At 41.5% G+C, this 20,884-nt stretch overlaps 2 protein-coding genes across 3 annotated transcripts in view; both read right to left on the reverse strand.

The window, feature by feature from the left end:
- Positions 1-4,236: 4,236 nt before the first annotated feature.
- Positions 4,237-8,242, reverse strand: LOC106586170 (cytohesin-interacting protein). The gene is made up of 8 exons (XM_014173105.3): positions 7,693-8,242; positions 7,225-7,274; positions 6,945-6,999; positions 6,734-6,836; positions 6,088-6,181; positions 5,711-5,777; positions 5,303-5,369; positions 4,237-5,070 (listed from the first exon to the last, which is right to left on the reverse strand). Exons 1-8 carry the CDS (start codon positions 8,023-8,025, stop codon positions 4,613-4,615), a joined length of 1,227 nt encoding a protein of 408 aa, XP_014028580.1. The 5' UTR covers positions 8,026-8,242; the 3' UTR covers positions 4,237-4,612.
- A 3,844-nt stretch (positions 8,243-12,086) lies between these two features.
- The window catches only part of LOC106586171 (activin receptor type-1C), a 33,048-nt gene continuing 24,250 nt past the window's right edge, over positions 12,087-20,884 (reverse strand). The window contains exons 8-10 of one of the 2 annotated variants that reach the window (XM_014173107.3): positions 15,836-15,966; positions 13,562-13,691; positions 12,087-13,340 (exon numbers count right to left, since the gene is read on the reverse strand). In XM_014173107.3, coding sequence (XP_014028582.1) covers positions 13,566-13,691; positions 15,836-15,966 — 257 coding nt within the window. In that variant the 3' untranslated portion in view covers positions 12,087-13,340; positions 13,562-13,565. Of the gene's footprint in view, positions 13,692-15,835; positions 15,967-20,884 lie in introns of both variants that reach the window. The other variant, XM_014173106.3, reaches the window with a different exon arrangement.

Here is a 20,884-nt window from a genome sequence, read left to right on the forward strand (position 1 = left end):
TGGACACTATTTTCACATTTGTTAAGGTATTGTGAACCTCTATTTAATACTTTTTTTGCGGTGTGGAATTGTAGGTTTTGATATAATTCCAAAATATTAATGGCTATATTCAATCAGATCCGCTTAGCGGTTGTTTTGATGGTGTCAGAGGTGGAACTGTGTTAGAGTTGTCACAAGTCGCGTTAACAGAAATCCCTTGTTACCAAGTTCGAACACTGGAATGTGAGATGTAATCAACACCTCGATTAGGATGTGAATGCACAGGTAATGTGTTATCTTTGCACTGTTATGCAAGCAGACAGTATTTCAACCACATAAAATATGCACCCAAGACGAACTGATGTCTTACCAGTACGGAGAAAAAAATGTATGAAATATATGCATTCACTACTGTAAGTCGCTCTGGATAAGAGCGTCTGTAAATGACTCAAATGTAAATGTTATCAGAAACGTGTTTAATCGTTTTCCATTACCTTAAAACCGGTCAAACTGATGACATTTAGACATTTTGCACAGGACCAATCTTTCCACTGTTTGAGTTATTGCATTTTCTCCCCGGTTCCTAAACGAAACAGACAACTTTACCGGTGTTAACTAGATTACTAATGCATTCATTCTATCGGTGTAAGACATTATTCTGGTGAGCACTACTTTACTGTCTTCTGAGGAAACAAGTTATGATAGATACATGCAGTTCATATTTTAACTATAGTTAACAAACAAATGGCCTTCCAAATGTCAGAAATTAGAATATGGCCTTCCAAACCTGTCTAAATTAGGGGTGAAAGTGGCCAGTAGTCTATATTGTCCAGTTCAGAGTATCAGCAAAATAAATTACTACGGAATTATGCTGGATCAAACTGCGCAGGTAGCCTACTTTTTAAAGTGATTTGTTTGACAATCAGATGCAAACATCACACAACACGAAACTGTACCCGCACAGACCACATAAAACAACAGTTAACGGGATAAGATGTTTACATGCCACAGTATCCCGTCTAAAATCAGCATATCCCAGGCATCTTATCCGGGTTTCTCATAACCGGAACACAAGCTTTTTCAGGTTATTGTAAATGGGATATGATGTTTATGAGTCAACAAACAAATCTGAATACTTCAGTATCCAGAATAATAATGGGATATTGATGTGCATGTAAACGTGGTATGACTGCAAGAGCAGCTTCTCACCAATTTGATCCAACACAGTTCCACCTCTAACACTGCCAGTCACCGCTAAAATATCCGTTATGTGGGTGTCTGCTATCGCTGGTTCATGCTTGATCTGATTGAATTTTAAAGAGCAACTGCCCCTAAAAAAACCTTCTCATTTAGAAATCAGCCTATGGTCATTGATATGAGTCAGAAACATTTATTATACTGTCAAAATTGACTACAGCGACCAAATAGGATAATTTTGGTCACAATGTCAATCTAATCCAAAACAGAGTTTTGTGAAACTTGTGGTCTGACTGCATCACAAAGTAAATGGTTGGGTTTGTTTCAATCCTGCCCACATGCCCACAGCACACAAGAAATCATCAATTTGGAGTGCAGCTGCACAAGATCCCATCATAATGCCTGTGTAACTTAGTTGTAGTCAAAATTTCATTGCCGAGTGTGCATTTCACTAGCCAATAGTTTTTTTTAACGCATCAGTGGAGGTTGCTGAGTGGAGGAGGGCTCATAATAATGGCTGGAACAGGAAAACTGAATGGCGTCAAACACATATGTTTGATGTATTTCATACCATTCCACTTACAGTGCATTTGGAAAGTTTCAGACCCTTCCCCTTCTCCACATTTTGTTACATTACGGCCTAATTCTAAAATTGATTGAATTACATTTTTTCCTCATCAATGTACCCCATAATGACAAAGCGAAAACAAGTTTTTTTACATTTTCAGACCCTTTGCTATGAGACTCGAAATTGAGCTCAGGTGCATCTTGTTTCCATTGATCATCATTGAGATGTTTCTACAAATTGATTGGAGTCCACCTGTGGTAAATTCAATTGATTGGACATGATTTGGAAAGGCACACACCTGTCTATATAAGGTCCCACAGCTGACAGTGCATGTCAGAGAAAAAACCAAGCCATGAAGTTGAAGGAATCGAGCTCCGAGACAGGATTGTGTCAAGGCACAGATCTGGGGAAGGGTACCAAAACATTTCTGCAGCATTGAAAGTCCCCAAGAACACAGTGTCCTCCATCATTCTTAAATGAAAGTAGTTTGGAACCACCAAGATTCTTCCTAGAGCTGGCTGTCCGGCCAAACTGAGCAATCGGGGGAGAAGGGCCTTGGTCAGGGAGGTGACCAAGAACCCGATAGTCACTCTGACAGAGCTCCAGAGTTCCTCTGTGGAGATGGGAGAACCTTCTAGAAGGACAACCATCCCTGCAGCACTCCACCAATCAGGCCTTTATGGTAGAGTGGCCAGATGGAAGCCACTCCTCAGTAAAAGCCACTTGACAGCCTGCTTGGAGTTCGTCAAAAGGCACATAAAGGACTCTGACCATGAGAAACAATATTCTCTGGTCTGATGAAACCAAGATTGACATTTTTGGCCTGAATGCCAAGCTTCACGTCTTGAGGAAACCGGGCTACATCCCTACGGTGAAGCATGGTGGTGGCAGCATCATGCTGTGGGGATGTTTTTCAGCGGCAGGGATTGGGAGACTAGTCAGGATTGAGGGAAAGCTGAACAGAGCAATATACAGAGATATCCTTGATGAAAACCTGCTCCAGAGCACTCAGGACCTCAGACTGGGGTGAAGTTTCACCTTCCAACAGGACAATGAACCTAAGCACACAGCCCAGACAACGCAGGAGTGGCTTCGGGACAAGTCTCTGAATGTACTATAGTGGCCCAGCCAGAGCCCGAACTTGAACCCGATCGAACATCTCTGGAGAGACCTGAAAATAGCTGTGCACCGACGCTCCCCATCCAACCTGACAGAGCTTGAGAGAATAATGGGAGAAACGCCCAAAATACAAGTGCCAAGCTTGTAGCGTCATACCCAAGAAGACTCAAGGCTGTAATCGCTGCCAAAGGTGCTTCAACAAGGTACTGAGTAAAGGGTCTGAATACTTATGTAAATGTAATATATAAATGTGTAGTTTTTTGTAAATGTGCAAACATATAAAGTTTTTGCTTTGTTGTTAGAGGGTATTATGTGTAGACTGATGAGGAAAAAAACTATTTAATCAATTTTAGAATAAGGCTGGAAAGTAACTAAATGTGGAAAAATTCAAGGGGTCTGAATACTTTATGAATGCACTGTATATTGCTCCAGCCATTATCATGAGCCTGTCCTCCCCAATTTAGGTGCCACCAACCTCCTGTGAGTGCAATGCTGGCTCTTGCTGCGGAGTCCCCACTCTTGAGGCTCCAAGTCAAGTAAAAAAAAATTCTATCCATTTGAGTCTCAAGTCAGACGCGGGTCAAAGTCATGTGACGTTTGTGCTACCTATCCTTTAATTAAAGTTACGTTTGTGCTACCTACCCTTTCATTTAAGTTACGTTTGTGCTACCTACCCTTTCATTTAAGTTACGTTTGTGCTACCTACCCTTTCATTTAAGTTACGTTTGTGCTACCTACCCTTTCATTTAAGTTACGTTTGTGCTACCTACCCTTTCATTTAAGTTACGTTTGTGCTACCTACCCTTTCATTTAAGCAACAGAAGAAGATAATATGAGAGTATGAGATAGAGAATATGTGAAGAGGGACAGTTTATTTGTGCATTTTTTTACAGGTCACTTGTGTTCAGAGAATTTCAAAACATATTTTCTTTGAATCTTAATTAAAGCAGCAATATGAAGACAGCAAGCATAAAACAAATTACATTTCACGACACTCCAAGTTACTGAAAAATGTCCTGAATTACAGGAAACTTCAGATGTGTAGTTTATCAAGACAAAGTTGTAGATACATAAGCAAGCCAAACGTGGCAATGGGAACAGAAATAGTGAAGAATGTAGCACCTTCTCTGCCCACATCCTGTTTTGAACTGTGCAGTTAACCACACTTTTTTGTGACAAAACTGCCAGACATGCTGTCCAATATAACTTATTTGATCACATTTAAATATGCAACGCATACATGTCTTAAGTTATATACAAGCAAAATAATTAATTGAGGAAGATCGGGCCTTTTCATTCATAGTCATCACCCTACATCCTATGGTCACAATTTTAGAAATGGCAAGCACAATCTTTGTTTCATTGGCTGCACACACATGAACTGAGTTCTTGCGTTCCTTATTACAAATAACTGCATTCTTTATGACAAACAATTGTTGCAATTTTAAGAATTGATGCCGTTTTCTCTAGGATTTTGGTCAAGAACAAATCCTCTGAAAATGGTTGTGTGAAAGTGCAACACCAAAGCAGTCCATCATGCACGCAGTATCTGTAGATAACTGAAGGCTTTTGTCAAAGGGAGAATGCTTGCTTCCTCCTAATGCTTCTCATGTCCATAATGCTCATATAGTATGTGTCTCTTCCCGAGTCCAGGTATGGCATCCATATTAGGACTGTCTCAGCAAGAAATGTTTGTATTGAACGTCACATCACACAAAGACGTACTGTAGCGTTCGTTCATAGCTCAGTTCAGGTGTCCTCCTCCTCCACTGAGTGGTTGAATCCAGGGATGAACTTCAGGATGTGTTTGCGGACGCTGGCTCTCCTGGCCTTCCTGGGGAGAGTCCCAAACAGGGACGACGAGGCTCTGGAGGCGTCCCATGTGGGGGAGGGGGAGGAGAGGGAACTGCTGCGGCTGGTCAGGCTACCGCTGCGGGTACGGCTGAGGCTGGCTGGGGGCCTGGGGGGCCCCTCCTCGGTGAAGTCTCTGGAGAAGAAGCAAATATCGTCTGGACTGGCCACACTGCATGGACTCGGGGAGCCCAGGTCGCCAAACACACTGGCCAGGTCACTGTCCTCCGTCATCCCACTCTGGCAGCTACTGTCACTGGAGAAGCGGTGGCCGCGGTGGCCACTGTGTCCTGACAGAGACATTGGAGATATCAGGGAGTCCATAGAGGGGTGTAGAGAACTGTCATTCAGGTTACCTTGAGACAAAAGAAGGGGAGTTAGTTGACAGTGTGAACTTATCCAACCACAGTATTCATGTGCACTATAAAGGATGTGGTTGATTGACAGGATTTTTTTTCTCAGTCAATTTCTCACAATGACGTTCAACAAAGCTCATTAATAGACAGATCAACGATTTACTCGTCATTTTCACATCAACAAAATGAGAAAGGAAGTTCTGCAGTTTCAAAGCTGGGAAAAACCCCTCACCTCGCATAAGACATTTTTCCTGTAATGTGAGCACTTGCAACTCCACTCTTTTCTCTCTCAGGGTTTGCTGTGTGGACAAAGACGCAGAATGACGATTAGACTCGGTTGACTCGGAGGTCAGCCATACAGTACTTAACATGACCTTTATAGTGATGCGTTTCCCTGTGACCCAATTCATCTATGTAGGATTAGTGATGAAATGGTGTTGAAAATACATATAGCTATACTAAACCTGTTTCAATACTGTGCTACGGTTGTTCTGTCACGTGTGCTTATTTGTGCTGTGCTGGGTGGGGTTATGTGGTTGGCTACAACACAGAGCACGCCACCCATATTTTCCACTGTAAGGTCTTATTCAACTAGGGTGTGTTACTGAAGCCAAACATCCGCCCTGTAAGAGAGACACACCTTGAGCAAGCTCATCTTCTTCTCCAGCTCAATCCTCTTCACCGCCGTCCCACACACCGTCTCCATCCTGAGATTACACAGGGACTAAATGAGCACAAACAGCAATAGCTCCGAATATAGTGCGCCAATACGGACCATGTCCCATAGGGCACTTTATAGTGCACTACTTTGACCAGGGCCCATAGAGCTCCGTTCAAATGTTGTGCACTATATTGGGAATAGGGTGCCATTTGGGAGGCCACCAAACAAAATCTCACAAATAATTCTGCACACCGTGGTACAATATCAAGGTTCATCAAAATGTTTCTATGCTCAATGTTGTTCAGAGTTACAGACAGTAACCTTTTGGCTTGGGTCTCATTGCAGGTCTTACTCACCGTAATAGGTTGGTGGATTCTCGAATCAGGTCAACGATGCGCTGATGGCTTGACCCCTCAATGCTGACCCCATTGATGGTGACGATAACATCACCTATGTGAACAGAGCAAGAGGGATAGAGAGTGAGAAAGAGAGCATATGAAAGATAGACAGAGAGAGAAAGAGTAGTCAGGCCTTTGCGTTGTTGGCCTTCCTCTGTGTGAAAGTTACATGTATTGTAATGGGTGTAACGTGGCCGTCTCTCTGAGTCAATCAGATCAAGCGTTAAGCGGCGATAGCCGACACCCGCATAGCTGATATTTTGGCAGTGTCAGAGGTGTAACTGTGTCGAAGCTAAATAATAATGACGCTCAAATTGAAAATCATAACTATTCATTTCTACCAGCCTAATCGGGGTGTACTGTAGATCACATCTCACATTTCAGTGTTCAAACTTGTAAACAAGGCTGCATGGGATTTGTCAGAATGCGACTCCGTGCAGCCAATGGCAATGTCCACTTTAAGTATAGTGACAGGAGCCGCTTGTGGATTTGACAGCCTGACACCACCAGAACAAACGCTATGCGATTGTCAGCTAAAGCGGATCTGTGAGTAGAGCGCCGAGTTTGAGCCACAGGTAGAGGAAGTAGGAGGTGGGTGTCTCACCGGCGGTCAGACCTGCACTCTCAGCTGAGCTGTCCTCCTGCACCTTGCACACAAATGTGCACATCTCCACCGCCATGCTTTTCTTCAGCTGCATGCCATACGTCTAGAACAAGAGGAATCATACTTCTGTCACTAGGCAGGACTGATGGCGCAGATAAATATTTCTTAAATGTATTTTGTATTAATTGTAAGACTGATTAAAATGTCTTACCTGAATTTCAAATCCAAAAGTCTCATTGTCTTGCTTTTGCAACATAATGGTAGTCCTATGTGCAGGCAAAATTCAGTTACACACTTGTCATAACTTGAGTCATTAAACAGAATTGTGGTGGTATCATAGTATTAACAGTCAATCAAATTTCAATCAAATGTATTTATAAAGCCCTTCTTACATCAGCTGATGTCACAAAGTGCTGTACAGAAACCCAGCCTAAAACCCCAAACAGCAAGCAAACAGTGCACTATACAAATGACAAAGGGCTTGTATTTACCTCTGAGGGTCAGTATAATCCACTAAGGAGTTTGAGCGGGCTCTGTTGGACTGGAAAGTCAAAAGTATATTTAAATACATTTTCATACATTTTATAAAAACAGTGAAAATAACTATTCTGATTATATATTCATTTAATGTAAAATAAACAATATTTAGACCAGTCTCATCATATTCCTGGTAAATAATGTGACAGAATATGTTAATTAAATCTTAAAAACACAGTATGTTTCCAAGTCCTTTTTTTCTGCTAGTGAACTAGTTTGTCTTATGTAAAACATTCATGGTCTTGGTAAATATTCATGTATACCTCTCTGATGCCAATGAAACAGTTTTATATACTATCTACAAACATCAATGACCTCTAAGAATAACAAACCGAGTGCAACTTTATAGGTCACATGACTGAAATGATACACAGTAAAACCGTTCAATCTTTTCCTGTTTCTTTCCAAGGTTTCTCACTCACCTGTTTCCAGCCTCTTGGCAGAGTCCCGGGAGTAGTCCCCCCATTCTGACTGGTTTTGTTATGGGGTTCCTTCAGAGAGTGCTGATACCATAGACGACCCTTCTTCCTCAGAGAGCCCTCCATAATGTAACTGTCCTGGCTGCCCTGTCGCAGGAGCCTGTTGAGGTTCATGGTGGATTGCATGGTGGAGTGGAGCGCTCGCTCTTCACAGCACCATATTGCAGCTCTGCTACAGATAGTTCCGTACAGTAACTCTGCTTGTGTCGTATGTGGTGTGTCCCTGCCCTGCTGTGCTGCTGAAAGCAAATGTGTCAAAGCGGAAATCCACACCATGTGATTATGGTGAACCTGTGTTAGTCGATCACAGCCCTCGCTCACTTTCTTTTCATTTCTTTCTTATTTTTCTTATGAACTGTTCGTCTGCTCTGCTGCGGCCGGGAAAAGGAATCTGCTTACGTTTTTTTTCTTTTCAAACATCCCCCTTTTCTTTTTTTCTCTTCGATTTACGGTCTGTCAGAAATCAGCAATGCATGAAAAACTACCACCTCTGTGGTCTAGTCTAGCATCACCTGCTTCCCCTTACTCCAGTTTCTGTTTTCTGAATGGGTTGGAGTCAACCTGAGCCTCTCTGGTCCGCCAAGCAAAGAGCTTCGTCTTGCGAGGACAGACAAAAGCAGGCTTTCGCTCGGGGCTAGAGACTTGCTTTACAAACACACGGCATGGGTCAATGGCTAGAAGCCATCAGACGGGGTTTGATCAAAGAGGAAATCACACACAGGCCAATGGTCAAGAATAAAAACAGGGGACAGATGTGCTAAAGAAGACTCTCACAGGACATTAAAAAAAAAAAGTTTATATTGTTCTTTGAGAGTTTAGGATTTTTTCCTAATTCATTTTCTAAGATAAAGAACAATATGTATTAAGATGATTATACAGTACCTTTGCATTCATTCAAATACCCCAAACTGTATGATGTGTTTGGGATACAAAACAAATTAATTGGTCAAATAGAAACATCAGAATGTCCCACACCTAAAGCCTGTCTTTGTGACGCTGTCCCAAATGGCACTGTATTCCCTATATAGTGCACCACTTTTGACCAGAGCCCTATAAGTTGCCATTTGGGACCAGCCCTCACGAAACAGAACAGTTGACGGCAGTGTTGCGTCACTCGAATCCTCTCTGGTTCATTGAACCTGTGTGACCCATAGCAGAGCCAGCGACCAAGCTTCCACGGGACTGTCAGGCCAGTAGATTTCCCCTCCACTGTAACACTGTGTACAGACAAGGAACGCACATCATTCGCTATACAGTGTATTCGGAAAGTATTCAGACCTGTATTTGGAGAGTTTATCCCATTCTTCTCTGCAAATCCTCTCAAGCCCTGTCCAGTTGGATGGGGAGCGTCGCTGCACAGCTATTTTCAGGTCTCTCCAGAGATGTTCGACCGGGTTCAAGTTCAGGCTCTGGCTGGGCCACTCAGGACATTCAAAGACTTGTCCTGAAGCCACTCCTGCATTGTCTTGGCTGTGTGCTTCGGGTGCTTGTCCTGTTGGAAGGTGAACCTTTGCCCCAGTCAGGTCCTGAGCGCTCTGGAGCAGGTTTAAAATCAAGGATCTCTCTGCACGTTGCTCTGTTCATCTTTCCCCTCGATCCTGACTAGTCTCCCAGTCCCTGCCGCTGAAAAACATCCCCACAGCATGTTGCTGCCACCACCATGCTTCACCGTAGGGATGTGCCGGGGTTCTTCCAGACGTGATGCTTGGCATTCAGGCCAAAGAGTTCAATGTTGGTTTCATCAGAGCAGAGAAACTTGTTTCTCGTGGTCTGAGAATCCTTTAGTTGCCTTTTGGCAAACTCCAAGCAGGCTGTCATGTGCCTCTTAATGAGGAGTGGCTTCCATCTGGCCCCTCTACTATAAAAGGCCTGATTGGTGGAGGGCTGCAGAGATGGTTGTCTTTCTGGAATGTTCTCCCATCTCCAGAGGAACTTTGGAGCTCTGTCAGAGTGACCATCAGGCTCTTGGTCACCTCCCTGACCAAGGCCCTTCTCCACCGATTGCGCGGAAGTAATCTAGGAAGAATCTTGGTGGTTCCAAACTACTTCCATTTAAGAATGATGGAGGACACTGTGTTCTTGGGGACCTTCAATGCTGCAGAAATGTTTTGGTACCCTTCCCCAGATCTGTGCCTCGACACAATCCTGTCTCGGAGCTCTACGGACAATTTCTTTGAACTCATGGCTTGGTTTTTGCTCTGACATGCACTGTCAACTGTGGGACCTTATATAGTCAGGTGTGTCCCTTTCCAAATCATGTCCAATCAATTGAATTTACCACAGGTGGACTCCAAATCAAGAAGTAGAAACATTTCAAGGATGACCAATGGAAACAGGATGCACCTGAGCTAACTTTCAAGTCTCATCGCAAAGGGTCTGAATACTTATGTAAATAAAAAGGTATAATTTTTATATTTTTAATTAATTATCCCCCCCCAAAATGTTATGATTGTCCAAGTTCCCGGTCACAGTGCTGTAGAATTGAATGGAGATTATGGTTAAACCGAAGCACATTCGGGAGTGGCTGACTCATCTGAGTAGTGCCGATAACAGCCAAGGTGACAAGGCTTACTTCCTCCATTTAAAACGGACAAATCTGCTGTAGTTGTCAGGTTAGCCGTCATGTCTTCTGAACCACAGTACATTTATGAATCATTGCAGAGGATAAAACGGATGACATACATAAGAAATTGTCATTTCAGGTAAACGACTGAAAATGAGAGGGAAACACTCTCATTCCGGAAGTCATGCCCTGATACTATCATAATCTGTCATGGGGAATTACATATGACAAACAAATAAGGTATTAAAAATATCAAAGAAAAATGTAATTTTCAATTAAATGTAGTTTATTGACTCACCGTTGTCACATATTTATAATAAATAGTGTAAGACTGAAAGACATATTGACATAAGAGACCCATATCGGAATTCACAACACAAAATAGTTGCTCTTGTCAACAGAAAGAATGAAGCTAATTCATTGGAGGGTGACATTTCTCAACGTAAAACCTTCTTTAGAAAACGAATACCACATTCCCAGAGCAGGCAAAACTTCCAAATTGTGTCATACACAATTTTCAAAAGATATTTGACCAGAAATTTCAGAATTAGTCTCTTTTCTTCAGAATGACAGATGGTCTATAGAAGCAAAACAATTCCACACATCATCTTGACCAGTTGTCAAACAGTGATCAGACTGTTCAGTTCCTCAGGGAAACTGACTCGACTGTAGGCCATGACAACAAAAGCACATCTTCATTTCCAATTAGACAATTAACATTAGCTTGCTTGTCCACAGGATACAGGCAGAGCACTAAATACTGCAATGTCAATATATATTTTGTTACAATTTCGGGGAAATAATTACACATATTAAGTGAAACGGTCATTGTTTTTAACGCACAAAACATAATTGTAACATTGACTTAATGATACAGCTATACGGGCAGCAGAGCAGCAAGCCTGTCACTATGTACACCTATGAAGCAACTGCAGATGCTACATTGACCATGCTACTGTACATTGACCCCCCCCCCCCCCCCCCCCCAGGCAGATGCTGACTTGCATGAACTACAAAGATGTTAAACAGCTTAGGGCTCTATTCAATCTGTATCGCTGAAGCGTTCCAGGTTGTGAGATCAAAAAGGTAATTTCCGATTGAGCCGACATATGCAGCGTTTACCGTGAATGCAGTCTTCGCTAACGCGGGAACATTGCCTTTAGATTTCAATCACGCTGTAACTCTGAACTTTAGCGAGCCAAATTCAATAGAGCCCTTATTTGCATAAGCAAACAATATAAAAGTCAACAAGAACAAATCTACATAAGTCATTAAAAGCCAAGTGTATTTTTCTAAACAGCACCCATCTTAAACAATCTCAAATCGCAGGCTTTGTTTAAGCAAAATGACACCACAGGCAATACATGGGCAAATTTTCAAACATACATTGGCAAAATGTCTGTGTGATATACACGTCGTATACCTCTGATTGAACTTGCTGCAGGCCTACACAAACAGAGCACCAGGCCTGCCATGTTGTGTACAGGAGACACCCACTGCAGATTTAGCTTATGTCCCCGTTCCTAAGCCTGTTATGGCAAGGGTTTACAAGCCAAGTCTGACAATGGCATTAGTGTTCACATAAGCAGCCTGAACACAGCCACTGTTCAAACTCACGGCTGTCTGGACTCACTGAAAAATCCCTCTTTAGTAGACAAACAAAAATATCTGGTGAACAATTGGTCTTTTTTTTTTTTTGGTGCATATTATCTTGGGTAAAGGGTGTACTGCTTTGAGTACATTATACCAACAATGTAGTACATTTTGTACTTCATTTAAAAAAAAAAAAACAATGCATGTATATATTTTCACATTGGCATTTCATAGTGTCCCTACATATTGTAGTGTTCAATTAAAGGCTTTGGATATATAAACAATATTTATATGGAATAAAACTCTTTCCATTATTACATCTATATATTAAATATATCAATATATTTAAGTGTTTTTTTTCTAAAACTTCTCTCTTCTGTAATATAACAAAAGTTGTGCTTCACAGAGAAGATGCGATTGTTAGAAAAAATACAAATGCGTTTGTGCATGTGTTTAAAGGGGCAATCTGCAATAGCTACATCTGTTTTTTTTCTTCACTTTTATTACATTAATGATATACACCCATTGATTCTTAAAGAACATAACTTATAAAATGCCTCACGAGCTAAGTAAATACTGTCGTAGCACATCGAAAACCAAAATATAAGCTTGTTTTACGCCATTGTTTGTAAACAGTGCCATTGTACACAAATACTGTATATCCTCGAAGCATGGTTAAAACCAGAGATCCTATTAAATGACTATTCTTATTTCAACTATTAGTATTCTAATTCCTAATTATATGGTTAATACTATAATATTGATATCATGGATGGTCAGTCCCATGCATCCATAGCTCGGTCTATGAATTTGAGAGTAGTTCCATTTCTCCAGCCCCGTCCCTCAGCTGTTAACCAAAAATAGCAGTGGGTGTCCACTTTGTCATTGTTAGAACTGCAGATTGCCCCTTTAACAATAATATATTGTGTTATACAACATCTTGGACTTTTTTAAAAGTTAAATACAGAGTATAGTTGATATAGGCATTATTTTTCAAGTCATATACAAAAATATATATGGATGCGTAATAGAATAGGGTGGGGTGGGGGCAGCACACACATAGCAGTTATTTTTCTGGATGTAGACCTTGGGTGTCCTTTACTAATCAGGCATAGCAGTGAGTGCATTACTCAGTAACATTTACAATATTTTTTTGCATGTTGCCTAGCACTACAGTACATACACAATTATATGGCGTGAAGCATTCAATGTGCAACTTCAAGCTTTGGGCACTTAAAAACATCTGAGGTAGCAGAGAAAAATCGGTACATTATAAATCATCCATTGACATCTAAAAAGGTCACAGTTTCATTTCCTGTTCCTTCTTGATTGGGTGATGCAGTTCCAGTCACACACTGCAGGGCAGGACAGGAGTGTTCCCTGCTGGGTAGCAGCAGTAGGCTCCTTTGGCATCACAAGCTGAGAATGCACACTGCTGTGTTGTATTCATTAGCGCACAACATAGCAACAAAAAAAACCCCGAAAATGTTAGTTTCTTATTTGACAAATTCAGGTAGACCCCTCCCTGCTCCAGTCTGTTTGGTTTCTAATGAATACCACCCAATTGAGTGTTTAGTGTGGTCCAGAGGATGCTTTGCTCCCGACTAATAACAGTACATTGGATGGGGGGGGGGGGCAGCCAGTGGACTAGCTTACCTAGCTAATCTTTGATGTCCTTGAGTACAGTCACCTGAGAGACGGTTTTCTTGACCCTCAGTGCGGTGAGGCGAGCTGCAGCATTGGCGTACCAGCACTCGCGCATCAGCTTGCCTATCACCCGCAGTGCCTAACGAATCCAGAGGGATTTTTATCAATTAAAAAGGCCCAGATTTTACATGGTCAGACCAGATTATTATGGTAATTTAGCACAGGCTCTTATCCAGAGCGACTTACAGGAAAGTGCATTCAACTAAGAATACAATGCCTTCAGAAAGTATTCATACCCATTGACTTATTCCACATTTTGTTGTGTTACAGACCGAATTAAAAATTGATTAAATATTTTTTGTTCTCACCAATCTACACACAATACCCCCTAATGACAAAGTGAAAGCGTGATTTTATAAATTTTTGCAAATATATTGAAAATACAGAAATATCTAATTTACGTAAGGACTCACACCCCTGAGTGAATACTTTGTAGAAGCACCTTTGGCAGCGATTACAGCTGTGAGTCTTTCTGGGTAAGTCCCTAAGAGTTTCCACACCCGGATTGTGCAACATTTGACCACTATTCTTTTCAAAATTATTCAAGCTCTGTCAAATTGGTTGTTTTGATCATTGCTAGACAACCAATTTCAGGTCTTGCCATATATTTTTAAATAGATTAAAGTCAAAACTAACTCAGTAACATTCACCGTCTTCTTGGTAGGTTATTGTGGTTTAGGTTGTCCTGCTGAAAGGTAAATTCATCTCCCAGTGTCTGTTGGAAAGCAGACTGAACCAGGTTTTCCTGTAGGATTTTGCCTGTGCTTAGCTCCATTCCGTTACTTTTTTAACCTGAAAAACTCCCCAGTTCTTAATGATTGAATTAAGGACCTTACTGATAATTGTATGTGTGGGGTGCAGAGATGCGGTATTCATTCAAAAATCATGTTAAACACTATTATTGCACACAGAGGGAGTCCATACAACTTATGTGACTTGTTAAGCAAACGTTTACAGTAAATTCCGGACTATAAGCCGCAACTTTTTTCCCAGGCTTTGAACCTCGCGGCTTAAACAATGATGCGGCTAACATATGGATTTTTCCCGCTTTCAATTTTTTTATATATACATTTTTTTAAACACATTCTGTGACGTTCTCAGTTTTTTGGCGGCATGAAGCTTTCATTAGACCAATGAAATTGCCGAACGGGTTAAGGTCAAACAACTTTTTTGTTTACTGTTTAGATTAAATCGAGCGCTCTCAAACTTCCCATCATTCTGATTACGGTAGTCATTTTGTCACCCTCATCATGGCAAAGACACGGAGAAATGCATATGATGCAGCTTTCAAGTTGAAGGCGATTGATCTGGCTGTTGGAAAAGGAAATAGAGCTGCTACACGGGAGCTTGGTCTTAATGAGTCGATGATAAGACGTTGGAAACAGCAGCGTGAGGAATTGACACAGTGCAAAAAGACAACTAAAGCTTACTGCTAATTTTTTATTTCTTGTTACAAGCCGTGTTTCGTTAAAGCCTATTTATTTCTTGTTACAAGCCGTGTTTCGTTAAAGCCTATTTATTTTTGTTACAAGCCGTGTTTCGTTAAAGCCTTTGTAAAGTTCATTTGTTTCAATGTACCGGTAGGCACCTGCTGCTTATAGACATGTGCGGCTTATTTATGTTCCAAAAAATATATATATATTCAAGTCAGTGGGTGCGGCTTATCATTCAGGTGCGCTTAATAGTCCGGAAATTACGGTACTCCTGAACTTACTTGAATACTTATTGACTCAAGATAATTCAGCTTTTCATTTGTAAACATTTCGAAAAACATAATTCCACTTTGACATTATGAGGTAGTGTGTGTAGGCCAGTGACAAAACATCAATGAAATCCTTTTAAATTCAGGCTGTAACAAAATGTGGAAAACGTCAAGGGGTCTGAATACTTTCCGAAGGCACTATAGGTAACATAAACCCATATTACAGTCAACACAAGTAAAAACTTCTTCAGAAACAGCAGTTCAATTTACAGAGGTAAAATTCTAAATGCTAGCCAAGCCAACATACAGTACTTACCTTATGGCACTGTAGCGGTAAAGCAAAAAAATATTTTTAAAAACATTCCAGTCTAGGGTTGTAAAATTCAGGTAACTTCACCTAAATTCCCAGGCTTCCCGGTTGGAGTATTCACAGATTTACTGCGGATTCCAGGAATCTTCCAACTAGAAAAACCTGGACACTTTGGGGAAATTACCGGAATTCAGTCAGAATCTTATCTCACCTCGCAGCTCTGCCACTGGTTGGGAATGTTAGGTCTCAGTTTCTGGTCACAGACTATCTTTCTCATGTCCTCCACAGAGGGATCTGAAGGCACCATATCATAGTAAGGCAACTGAAAATCTTCTTGAAGTCCTTTGGGGAAAAAAATACATTTTATCATCAGTTCCACGGCACAAATGTACCTCCATGAGTTCCACGGCAATATTAAACATTTTGTTTATTCAATATCAGTGGTAATATAATGATTCTTTGAAAAAAGTTCCCCAACAGTGAAAATCATGTTTTTTTTCTCTTCATCAAATTTGAATGAAAACAGTTCATATAGTAGGTTGATCCAAGTATGAAAAATGACTGTAGCTTGTATATTGAGAAAGTTGATCATAAAGTTACTTACCCCTGTAAGTAAGCATTTCATGGTTAGTCTACACCTGTTGTTTACGAAGCATGTGACAAATAAAATGTGATTTGAACGTTGTCCACATAAGGATCTGCAGTTTGTATAGTATTTGTAATTTACCCCTGAAAATCACATTTTGCCATTCCATTGTGTGAGTTATTTTTTTACAGTTGTGGTTTGTCTCATTGGGACTAATCATGATGATTGGGGGGGGGGGTTATTATTATTATTTCACTGTCCATCCCCTTTTGTCGTCTTTCCACTACCATCAAGTTGTGTAATGATAGACATTTTAGAAAATTCAACATCTACTCTGTCTGCACAGCTTCCCAGGCAACCACCGCATCAGAAATGCTGTGATACAAAATCAAAGCATATCCCCCAAGGCAAAGAAGGGGGATATCCTGTGAAGCCTGTGAAAACAGACCAAAGTGTGGGGGGGGTATTTATTTTTACCTTTATTTAACTAGGCAAGTCAGTTAAGAACAAATTCTTATGCTGTGAAGCCCGACGCAAGATACTATAAGTCATAGTTATTCATGGCTTCCTGTTAAGGCAAGGGCTGATTTCAAGGTTTTACTGCTAACCTACAAAGCATTACATGGGCTTGCTCCTACCTATCTTTCCGATTTGGTCCTGCCGTACATACCTACACGTACGCTACGGTCACAAGACGCAGGCCTCCTAATTGTCCCTAGAATTTCTAAGCAAACGGCTGGAGGTAGGGCTTTCTCCTATAGAGCTCCATTTTTATGGAATGGTCTGCCTACCCATGTGAGAGACGCAGACTCAGTCTCAACCTTTAAGTCTTTACTGAAGACTTATCTCTTCAGTAGGTCCTATGATTAAGTATAGTCTGGCCCAGGAGTGTGAAGGTGAACGGAAAGGCTGGAGCAACGAACCGCCCTTGCTGTCTGTGCCTTGCCGGTTCCCCTCTTTCCACTGGGATTCTCTGCCTCTAACCCTTTTACAGGGGCTGAGTCACTGGCTTACTGGTGTTCTTCCATGCCGTCCATGGGAGGGGTGCGTCACTTGAGTGGGTTGAGTCACTGACGTGGTCTTCCTGTCTGGGTTGGCGCCCCCCCTTGGGTTGTGCCATGGCGGAGATCGTTGTGGGCTATACTCGGCCTTGTCTTAGGACGGTAAGTTGGTGGTTGGAGACATCCCTCTAGTGGTGTGGGGGCTGTGCTTTGGCAAAGTGGGTGGGGTTATATCCTGCCTGTTTGGCCCTGTCCGGGGGTATCATCGGATGGGGCCACAGTGTCTTCTGATCCCTCCTGTCTCAGCCTCCAGTATTTATGCTGCAGTAGTTTATGTGTCGGGGGGCTAGGGTCAGTCTGTTACATCTGGAGTATTTCTCTTGTCTTATCCGGTGTCCTGTGTGAATTTAAATATGCTCTCTCTAATTCTCTCTTTCTCTCTTTCTGTCTTTCTCTCGGAGGACCTGAGCCCTAGGACCATGCCTCAGGACTACCTGGTATGATGACTCCTTGCTGTCCCCAGTCCACCTGGCCGTGCTGCTGCTCCAGTTTCAACTGTTCTGCCTGCGGCTATGGAACCCTGACCTGTTCACCGGACATGCTTGTTGCACCCTCGACAACTACTATGATTATTATTATTATTTGACCATGCTGGTCATTTATGAACATTTTAACATCTTGACCATGTTCTGTTATAATATCCACCCTGCACAGCCAGAAGAGGACTGGCCACCCCTCATAGCCTGGTTCCTCTCTAGGTTTCTTCCTAGGTTTTTGGCCTTTCTAGGGAGTATTTCCTAGGGAGTTTTTCCTAGCCACTGTGCTTCTTTCACATGCATTGCTTGCTGTTTGGGGTTTTAGGCTGGGTTTCTGTAAGGCACTTTGAGATATCAGCTGATGTACGAAGGGCTATATAAATACATTTGATTTGATGTAAAATCAATTGAGCATTTCAGACACACACATTCCAAATACAAACATTGAAAAGTTTCAGAAAAAAAGTCTGACTAAATATTGCATATTTCAAATTGGGTACTTCAAAAATACCACAATACACATTGTAGAATGAGTATATCACTACATCAACGAATTGATAGCATCATAACTCTGAACAGTAAATAAAAGGAAATTAAATTCACTACCCATTTAACAAACATTTCCCTCATAACATTTTTGAAAAAAGAACAGGCTTGCAAAAGTATTCATCCCCTTGCAGTTTTTGTTGTGTTACAACCTGTAATTTAAATAGATTTTTATTTGGATTTCATGTAATGGACATACACAAAATAGTCAAAATTGGTGAAGTGAAATTTAAAAAAATAACTTGTTTAATTATTATTTTTTTAAACTGAAAAGTGGTGCGTGCATATGTATTCACCCCCATTGATGTGAAGACCCTAAATAAGATCTGGTGCAATTAGAAGCCACATAATTAGTTAAATAAAGTACACCTGTGTGTAATCTAAGTGTCACATGATCTCAGTACACAGTTGAAGTCGGCAGTTTACATACACTAAGGTTGGAGTCATTAAAACTTGTTTTTCAACCACTCCAAATGTCTTAACAAACTATACTTTTGGCAAGTCGGTTAGGACATCTACATTGTGCACGACAAGTAATTTTTCCAACAATTGTCTACAGACAGATTATGTCACTTATAATTCACTGTATCACAATGCCAGTGGGTCAGATGTTTACATACACTAAGTTGACTGTGCCTGTAAACAGCTTGGAAAATTCCAGAAAATGATTTCATGGCTTTAGAAGCTTCTGATAGGCTAATTGACATCATTTGAGGCAATTGGAGGTGTACCTGTGGATATATTTCAAGGCCTACCTTCAAACTCAGTGCCTCTTTGCTTGACATCATGGGAAAATCAAAAGAAAAATTGTAGACTTACACAAGTCTGATTCATCCTTGGGAGCAATTTCCAAACGCCCGAAGGTACCACGTTCATCTGTACAAACAATAGTACGCAAGTATAAACACCATGGGACCACGCAACCGTCATACCGCTCAGGAAGGAGACGCGTTCTGTCTCCTAGAGATGAACGTGCTTTGGTGCGAAAAGTGCAAATCAATCCCAGAACAACAGCAAAGGACCCTGTGAAGATGCTGGAGGAAACAGGAACAAAAGTATCTATATCCACAGTAAAACGAGTCCTATATCGAAATAACCTGAAAGGCCACTCAGCAAGGAAGAAGCCACTGCTCCAAAACCACCATAAAAAAGCCAGACTACGGTTTGCAACTGCACATCGGGACAAAGATCGTACTTTTTGGAGAAATGTCCTCTGGTCTGATGAAACAAAAATAGAACTGTTTGGCCATAAGGACCATTGTTATGTTCAGAGGAAAAAGGGGGATGCTTGCAAGCCGAAGAACACCATCCCAACTGTGAAGCACAGGGGTGGCAGCATCATGTTGTGGGGGTGCTTTGCTGCAGGAGGGACTGGTGCACTACACAAAATAGATGGCATCATGAGGAAAGAAAATTATGTGGATATATTGAAGCAACATTAGTCAGGAAGTTAAAGCTTGGTCGCAAATGGGTCTTCCAAATGGACAATGACCCTAAGCATACTTCCAAAGTTGTGGGAAAAAGGCTTAAGGACAACAATCAATGACAACTACGTGCTACAAACTTGTAGGCCTATTGTCTGTTGTCACCAGACAATAGGCCTACAAGCCCTCTTTCCAGCCTCTCTCAACCCATTGTGGACAGTGAGCACTGATGGAGGGATTGTGCGTTCCTGGTGTAACTCGGGCAGTTGTTGTTGCCATCTTGTACCTGTCCCGCCGGTGTGATGTTAAGATGTACCGATCCTGTGCAGGTGTTGCTACACGTGGTCTGACACTGCGAGGACAATCAGCTGTCCGTTCTGTCTCCCTGTCTTAGGCGTCTCACAGTACAGATATTGCCATTTATTTCCCTGGCCACATCTGCAGTCCTCATGCCTCCTTGCAGCATGTTCACACAGATGAGCAGGGACCCTGGGCATCTTTCTTGTGGTGTTTTTCAGAGTCAGTAGAAAGGACACTAGGGAGGCCTATGTTTTCATTACCGTGACCTTAATTGCCTACCGTCTGTAAGCTGTTAGTGTCTTAACGACCTTTCCACAGGTGCACGTTCATTAGTTGTTTATGGTTCATTGAACAAGCATGGGAAAAAGTGTTTAAATCCTTTACAATGAAGGTCTGTGAAGTTATTTGGATTTTTAAGAATTATCTTTGAAAGACAGGGTCCTAAAAAAGAGACGTTTCTTTTTTTTGCTGAGTTTAGATGGCTAGACTATATTTGCTTTGCTTATATGGTGGTGAGGACAGTAGTCCTACTGACAACTTCACTAGGACGAGGATCAATTGATGTTTACTGATCATGAAAAGCATGCAGTTACATGCTGAATAACTCTGATGATAGAGATAAATGTGGAATAATCTGAAATGTGTAGTTCTGACAATGCTCTTCAAGAGGTGATGATATTAAAACCAAATAGTTATAACATTTAACAATCCCTTGAAAATGGCACGTAGTTGTCATTGGTTTTAGCAGAGCTGGTGGTCTCCTTGCCCCCCGGTGGCCAAATCGAACACTCTGCACCATATCGTGACGTTTTATTGATAAAAGCTGTCAGTCAAGGTGCGCTCATGAATATAAACTCCCTTACCACT

The sequence above is a fragment of the Salmo salar genome, chromosome 25, assembly GCF_965601325.2.
Source record: "Salmo salar chromosome 25, fSalSal1, whole genome shotgun sequence".
Lineage (NCBI taxonomy): Eukaryota > Metazoa > Chordata > Actinopteri > Salmoniformes > Salmonidae > Salmo > Salmo salar.

Coding starts and splice junctions, on each gene's coding strand:
- LOC106586170 (XM_014173105.3), bottom strand. CDS start 8,025: ATGGTGTGGATTTCCGCTTTGACACATTTGCTTTCAGCAGCACAGCAG. Junction 7,275..7,692: donor TGCCAAGAGGCTGGAAACAG/GTGAGTGAGAAA, acceptor TTGACTTTCCAG/TCCAACAGAGCCCGCTCAAA. Junction 6,837..6,944: donor CTTTTGGATTTGAAATTCAG/GTAAGACATTTT, acceptor CTCTTGTTCTAG/ACGTATGGCATGCAGCTGAA.